Genomic DNA, 8,489 nt, shown 5'->3' with positions numbered 1-8,489 from the left:
AGCGCCTTTATGACAGCCAGCCTGCCGTCGCCTCTTGTCTGGTTAACAACCACGACCCATGGTCCTGCCGTCGCCTCTTGTCTGGTTAACAACCATGACCCATGGTCCTATAGTCGCCTCTCGTCTGGTTAACAACCACGACCCATGGTCCTGCCGTCGCCTCTTGTCTGGTTAACAACCACGACCCATGGTCCTGCAGTCGCCTCTCGTCTGGTTAACAACCATGACCCATGGTCCTGCAGTCGCCTCTCGTCTGGTTAACACCTACGACCCATGGTCCTGCAGTCGCCTCTCATCTGGTTAACACCTACGACCCATGGTCCCGCAGTCCACCTACACCAACCATTACTGTATGACAATAGGAGTGTGTGAGTGTGACGTGTGTGCCTGTGTGTGTGTGTGTGTGTGTGTGTGTGTGTGTGTGTGTGTGTGTGTGAGTGAGTGCATGTGGTGTGTGTTTGTGTTTGTGCGTGTGTGCGTGCGTGCATACCTGCAAACCTATCATTAGTGGTCTGAGTGAAGTGGATAAGCTACTGTGATCCATCCAGGTACCTACAGAGGTGTTAGCCTATCACGTTGTGTGAGCTTTTATCACTAATTGCCTCAGTGGATGACACAGAGTAATTATCAGGCTGACATGTAGCTCTTCAAATCTGACACTAACAGGCGCTGAGCCAGGGAGGCTTCCTATCTCTTATGCTACATGTGGCGGCGATCTGCTTTTAATAGTGCAGACATAGAGGAGGTGTGAATATAGATGTGTTGCCATGACTCTTGCCCACTGGCCTGCATGTATTCACTGAGTAGACTCTTGGACTACAACAAGTATGTATTCTGATTGCCAACAGTAGTAATATGTTGAGTGTGGCACTTGATAATCAACTGTATAATCATTCTCAATGTGGAGTGATTGACCTGTGCTCAGCCACCCTCTCCTTGCAACATGATGCAGGCAGGCAATAGATGAGAAAACAAAGTGCTGCAATAGGGTGAAGGCAGAGGTTGAATATGAGTACAGGCAGAGAGAGAGATGGAGAGAGAAGGAAAGAGAGAGAGACAGACATACAGATGTAGGATCTTAATTTGAGCCAGTTTGCTACAGCAGGAAAATAATTCTGCAGCAACAGGAAATGTGAATTATGATGTGGATTATAATGAATGGACATTTTTTGTAGGGGTTGATACATTTTCTGTTTGGGCAAATCAAGTCTGACATTTTAAAATGGAAATTACAAACTTTAGAAGCCTTTTGTAATACAATACAAGTTTGCATTTCTTGCTCTGCAGTACAAATCTCAGCAACAAAAGAGTGATCAAATTAAGATCCTACATCTGTACAGACAGACAGACATACAGACATATAGGCAGACTAGGTCTATAGTAATAGGCTGCTCCAGTGTTCTGGGTGGATATGTGGATGAGTAAATAACTTGATGATGTCACAATGCCACTTTGAGAATTTCTGTCAAACTGCACTTTTCTGTCTCTGTCATGCCTGCGGTCACCAAATGTACAGCCTCCCCAGAGCTGCATATTCCAGTGGCCTACATGCATGGATAATGAGCTGAGAGAAGTAGTTGCAGCACATCGTTTTAGGCTACAGCCAAGCTCTATCTTTAACCTGAGAAACATCTTAGTCCTACATGAGTGCACTCTCCACAACAAAGACCAGCCTGACATCAACATACAGTACAGAGACTGATCATATACTCCCGAGTGGCGCAGTGGTCTAAGGCACTGCATCGCAGTGCTAGCTGTGCCACTAGAGGTCCATTCTCAAAACTTTTGACCACGACTGTATGTACTGACATGTATGTGTAACTGATATATGCACACACACACGACATGTTCATGTTTCTAAATGTATGTCAATTGTATTTTGTCTGTAATGTCTTGTTCGTTATGTGTCGGACCCCAGTAAGACTAGCTGTCACCATTGATGTCAGCTAATGGGGATCCTAATAAATCAAATCAAATCAAGAGGGGATAGGCTGTGCTCAGTAAACTGACTACAGTGTGCAAGCCCACCTCCTGTCCTGACTGAGCAATTGATTTCTCCAGTCTCTGAAAACTGCATTAGCCAAAACACATTGGTCGAGAGAAGGTCAGTGCCATCATGATGATGGAACGACAAGTTCACTAAACCCAGCATTCAATCACACAGGCATATGCATGCACGTACACACACGCACAAACGCAGGCAGATAGGCAGGAATGCATGCACGCACATACACATATATTTGTGTATTGATTCTGATATTACAACACCTTGCACTATTCACTGAGATAACACCACTAGACCAGAGTCCCAAGGTACAGTATATGATTCCCCGTCCTACCTAGTTCTGCTTGGTTTAATGTTTGAAGTTAAAATGTTTATCCTGTAAATGTATAATTGACTTCATGCCGGCTGTGACCACAGTGGTGGAGGTCATAACACAGAGACATGGCTGCCTTTATTTGTTTAGCTACTGGCCCTCACTAAAAGGAATCCAATAAGCCATCAGGATGCACCCTGTGGCCATACAAGTGTTTAGGGGTCTGAAAGGAAGACTAGGTAGAGTGCGTAAACACACTGACAGACACACATAGAAGAAAACACACATCGTCCCTCTATAGAACACTTACTACCAACACACCCACCTGTACATTAACCCTCTGAAACACATACACACACCCTGCATTTATCTGGCCACCAGTGGCGGCTCCTGAAAAAATTCTCAGGGGGGGCAATTTTTCTGATGATTTAGGTGACCTACACACATTTTAAAAAAGATATGTCCAGCAACAACATGAAGACAGGGGCAGCATATAAGTCAATGCCAGAAGCATTTATTGACTGATCTCAAAAGTGTTGGCTTACAAAAGCAAAATAAGTTATCACAGTAAAAATAATCAAGGGTGTTCTTTCACATTCCTCAACACTGCATAAACAATATGCATTTCCATAAACAAATGAAATATCAGCTGAAAATACAGCATCTTGGTATTTGTTCAGATTGCAGGATCAACAAGAGCTTTTACCACATTTTTTGCCTCATGGTTGAATTGGAAATATGTGCACCTGAGCATAATTCACAACAAGCAAGCAGGAGCTTTTGATAGAGGCTACTGAAAACATTGATGCAAGTTATTGGTAATAATACATTTTTATAGACTTCCATATTCTGCCCTCTTGTATAGATTTGTGAAAATGAACAGTGATAGACATTTTGCCTGAAAACAGAATTTGAAAATAATTTCTAGAAAAGGTAAACACAGCTATCTGTATGGCTTTGTAAAAATGAACAACCATATTCTGGCCAATTGTATAGATTTGTAAATATGAACAACCATATTCTGGCCAATTGTATAGATTTGTAAAAATGAACATGAACAGATTTTTTTTTATTTTTTACTTTTTTTAAAATGAAAAATAACTATTTTAAACAACATCAACTGTGAACTGATTTGGGCGTGTGTGTGTTAAAGAGACAGACAGGGAGGGACAAAGAGAGAGAGAGGCTACATTACTTGTACTGAAACTGTTCTCTTCTCTCTTTCAATGCAGCAAAGCGGTCAATGACTTTCTCATTGAAATCAGGCATGCTGAGGACTAGTTCCCTCTCCATGGAAAGCATGGCCAGTGCATTCAGACGTTCCTGGCCCATTGAATTTCGCAGGAATGTCTTAACTCGTGTCAAAGTTGAGAAACATCTCTCAGCTTCAGCTGTTGTCATGGGAGTAGTTATGAGGATGTTCAACAGAGTCACAGTCTCAGAGAACGTCTCCTGGAGGTTGTAGCTCATGAGAACCTGGTACAGTGCCAGTGCACCACAGTTTGACTTTCACGTCGTCGGCAAAAAGACCGTTCAGTCTCTCCAAAAGCACACTGGCGATTGAGACTGAGGTTGATTCCGAGATGGGAAGGAACTCAAAAAAGCGCTCCTGCACTTTGTGGTTGCTATCTATGTACCTCAGCACAAGCACCAGCTGTGTCTGTGTAGAAACGTCCGTGGTCTCGTCAGCTTGGATAGCTACGAAGTTCGCCGACTTCACCTCCTCCACAATATGTTCCCTCATGACCGCTAGCATACACTCCAGTAGCTCGTTTTGAATGGTCTTTGATGTGAACTTCTTTCAAAGAGACAATCGAGTTGCACTGAACGCTAGCCATGTTGATAGTAGTACGTGAATTGATTGACGCTGCTACCCGCTCTTTTCTTAGTTACGTTCATGGTTATGTTACGTATGACGAAAGCGCGTAAGTGCAAGCCCTCAGAAACCCATAGAGATTGTATTGAAAGCTCTGATATTTGAAAAAAAAAGATTTTACATGATAGTCTATGAGAGACCCCTGGGCGATTTTCAACCTGACTGAAATCGCCCCAAAAGGGGCGGGGCCATTTGAAGCACAACTTTAGCCTGATTGGACATTTAGTGGCAGATCAGACGTCTAGATTAGAACACTGATAACTACTGTTGCCGTGATATAATTGATTAGAAAAAAAATCCCTTCCTTTTCCCGTTTGGCAGTGCGTCGCCCATATCGCCCTAATGAACACACCGCCCCTGCTCTGGAGAGCCCTGCGGTTGCGGACGGTGCAGTTGTTGTACCAGGCAGTGATAGGCAGTGTACAGTGCTATGGTGATTGCGTCATCTGTGGATCTGTTGGGGCGGTATGCAGATTGTAGTGGGTCTCAGGTGTCGGGTAAGGTGGAGGTGATATGGTCCTTAACTAGCCTTTCAAAGCACTTCATGATGACAGAAGTGAGTGCTACGGGGCGATAGTCATTTAGTTCAGTTACCTTCCGAACCTGTGAATGAAGTTAACGAGAACATCTTAAAGAAATAAAGGGAAGACAAATGGAGTACTTGAAGAAAAACACAAACACAAACAATGCCAAGGTTGCGGTCCCATCCCAAGTGGATAGGACTGCTGACAATGGCAAGAACTCCGCCCGCAAAATGAGAGGAACATTTAAAGCCAAAAGGAGGATATGTATATGGGAAAAAGGGCTGGGGCAGCTGTTGTTGTTTTGCTGTAAATAGATCTAAGAGGCAAAGAGAACTCCCTAAAGCTCCAGTCAACTGAATGCTGATTATAATCTGTCTGACATGATTGAAAACTGTCCCCATCTCTTACTCCCCTCCCTTCTGCTCCTCTCTGTCTCTCTCTCCGGCTCTACTATCACTCCCTCCATCCCTCTCCCTCTCTCTCGCTTTCTCTATTTCAATTTCTCCTATCGGTGCATGGTGATCCGGTGAGTAACAGTGTATGAAGTAGCCCGTTGCCATGGCGTCAGATGCCAGCCACATGCTGGAGGCAGCCTTGGAGCAAATGGATGACATTATCGCTGGTAAGCTTCTATTTTATTAAGACCTCCTCAAAGACAACCCGGCTTGCAATTACTGCTCTCTTTAGACTGGTATTTGGTAATGTCTTGAAGGTTTCATTGAGATTTAAATATATTAACTTAGAGTAGGAATGTTACATTTTGTTCAGTTCTTTTTAAGCATAATCAAAATAAATTGTGTACTTTGGATTTTAGTTGAAATGATGAAAGGAAAGTTCCTCTTAGGATCTTGAAGTTTGAGATACTGGGATTCAGCTTGTTCCAACTAGAGCAGATTTACTGTGGGAAACTCAGCAGGTTTTGAATAGATGGTCCTTGTCAGTAGGCTACTGTACATCAACCATTCTGCTAGTCTTTAACGCTGCCTCTCTTCTTCCCCCACCTGGTCTATTCCATGTATACTCTATCATTTATATTACATTTCCATTTTGGTCATTTAGCAGACACTCTTATCCAGAGCAATTTACAGTCAGTGCATTCAACTAAGGTCGATAAAACAACCACATATCAATGTCATAGAATGAAAAAAACTTTCCTCAATAAAGCAGCTATCAGCAAAATCAGTGCTAGCAAGAAAGACAAATACAACATCCTTGTCTGTAGTTGTCCACCACACTCTATAACTAGCTCTCTTTCCATATTGTTCAGCTCTCCATGTTTTCTTACAGGGGTGATACATTTCAGTCACCACTGTTTGTCATAACCATAGCAGGATATCAGATGACTCTGTTGGGGTTCCTGTAAGGGGCACAAGACAAACGGCTCTAATAATAGAGATAGCATAGTGCTAATGACCCCCAGTACACTGCAAGACAGAGAAAACCGTGACATCACCCATAGAGATGGTCATACAGGCTAACATATTGCTAATAATGCTAACAATTCCTGTAATAGGCCTACAGCTAAGGTGACATGAGATCATGAATATATATCTGTGCAGACTAGTGCAATATTTAAAAGACCATCAGAGCACAGCACTTTGACACACTGCCTTTACTCAGAGAAGCAGTCAATACACCATGCAATGTCCCTACAATATCCCTATAGGGAACACTTGAGTTTTCAAAGCTGACAGCGTTCAGGCACTGTTGAAACTAGCGTTGTAGTGGGAGGGTGCCCTCCAGTGGTTATGCTAGGTAGCAGTTGGATGTTTTCAATTATTTCACACATTATGTTGATGTATTCAGTGACTCACATTGGAAATTCAAACTGGCATGATATATTCATCAGCACATAATACTTTCACTCAGCAATCCTAACCGCCTGTTTGTGGAGCAGTCACATACAATATAGTCAACAGCAAACAGTTTATAGTAATCTGATTTCAGAAAATCAAAACAAGTCAAAATGGATTGTTAAACTCTGGGATAGCTAGTTTTAAGGCTCTGATGGCTGTATCACCCCTATGATATGTGCCCTAACCATAACTTGAATCTAAATTATTTCATTTTATTGGCAGGAGGGTTCTGCGAGGCCTTCTTGAAGTTTGGGGCCCAGGGTTACCACTCCCAGGGTTCGAACTCTGCCCCCACCTTTGCCCTCACCTCAGCCATTAACCCCAACATCAGGGTGCTGCAGCTGGTAGAGGATCTCAGGGTAGCCCTGGAGGGCCAGGTGGACCAGGAGGAGCATGAGTCCATGAGCAGACAGGTCCCCATGGACACAGCACACACCCTGTTAGATTGGCTGGAGAAGGGAGGGGTGAGTAGCTTCAACACAGCCTAAACTCACTTCACACACTAAACTGGCTAGTGTGGTGTATTTATTCAGGAAACCTTGTTACTGGGTTCTATTGAGCATATGAACCATCTTTCAGAAGGGGGGGGGGATTATGGGGTGGAATAGAGACAAAAATAACAAAGTGATAGTGTTTGTGTAGGAGACGGAGAGGGATAAAAAGAGAGAGACAGACAGAAAGCAAGAGAGAGAGAGAGAGAGAGAGAGAGAGAGAGAATAAAAGAGAGAGAGAGAGAGAGAGAGACAGAGAATAAAAGAGAGAGAGAGAGAGAGAGAGAGGGGAGGAGGAGAAAGGGAGGGAGAGGAGCCAGCTGGCGTGGTCTGAGTCGTAGTGCTGCAGTCTGATATTAGAGACTAGCCACTTCTCAGCCTGCCTCTGTCTGGGCTCCAAACCACACAGCCAGGGTCCGACCTAGACACAGCACACCATAGGGTCCCCACTACAGTCTCTCTGCAGCAAGAGAGAGAGTAGGAGGGGAAGAGGAGGAAGAAGCAGATAGAAGGATTCAAGGGGATTAACAGTGATAAAGTATCTTTCTTTCAGAAGCTCTGTTAAGTTTCTGAGCTCTTCTCTCTCTCTCTCTCTCTCTCTCTCTCTCTCTCTCTCTCTCTCTCTCTCTCTATCTCTCTCTCTCTCTCTCTCTCTCTCTCTCTCTCTCTCTCTCTCTCTCTCTCTCTCTAGGATAAGTTACAGTGTAGAGTTTGAAGAAGAAAATAGTCAAAGCTACAATGGGCCAACAGAATGGAGTATAACATAGATTTCTATAAGCATGTTGCCTGGCTGAAAAAGGTTAGAGACTTTTTGAGGTTTCACTTTCATGCTTTTCCCTGCTTATATATCTGTACTGCATCTGTATAGAGGAATCTGGTTATTGTTATTGTACACAGACAGGGAAATCCCTTGCATACTGGAGATGCACATGGAGAAAGACTTGTGTTGTGGAGTTGTTCATTGTAACACAGTTGATTGATAGTACAGACTCATCTGTTTTGACCGTAAACTGGAAAGTTCTGTGTCATAGTAGTCACCTGTTCTATTGTCTGTCATTTCTGCACCTTCACAGAACAAGGCCCTTCAATTAACAGTTGGTATGGGAAAAGCTTGGCAATTGTTGAAGAGCAACAGGTAGCATTCAATAAAACATGGTAACCACCTTTCTGGAAAACACTTTGAACTCTCATATTACATTTACATTTTAGTCAATTAACAGAAGTTCTTATCCAGAGCATACATTTCCATACCTTTTTTATGTTCTTGTTTGTACTGGTCCCCCATGGGAATCCAACCCTGGCATCTACCACCTGAGCCACACAGGACCCAACTCTCCCTGCGTTTCTTTACTGTGCAGGAATAATACTTATACCCGAAACTCTGCAGGCGATTGTGATTGGATGAGCTTCTACATAGCCTTCAT

At 43.4% G+C, this 8,489-nt stretch overlaps 1 protein-coding gene across 1 annotated transcript; it reads left to right on the top strand.

The window, feature by feature from the left end:
- Window positions 1-5,019: 5,019 nt before the first annotated feature.
- Window positions 5,020-8,278, top strand: LOC311148525 (liprin-beta-2-like). Its single transcript, XM_084185506.1, has 4 exons — window positions 5,020-5,340; window positions 6,797-7,038; window positions 7,757-7,864; window positions 8,139-8,278. The coding sequence occupies exons 1-3, from the start codon at window positions 5,277-5,279 to the stop codon at window positions 7,778-7,780; spliced, it is 330 nt and encodes a 109-aa protein (XP_084041632.1). The 5' UTR covers window positions 5,020-5,276; the 3' UTR covers window positions 7,781-7,864; window positions 8,139-8,278.
- Window positions 8,279-8,489: the final 211 nt, after the last annotated feature.

The sequence above is a fragment of the Coregonus lavaretus genome (genome assembly GCF_964263955.1).
Source record: "Coregonus lavaretus genome assembly, chromosome: 21".
In the NCBI taxonomy this organism is placed as follows: Eukaryota; Metazoa; Chordata; class Actinopteri; order Salmoniformes; family Salmonidae; genus Coregonus; species Coregonus lavaretus.
This window is presented reverse-complemented; position numbering and strand designations above follow the sequence as displayed.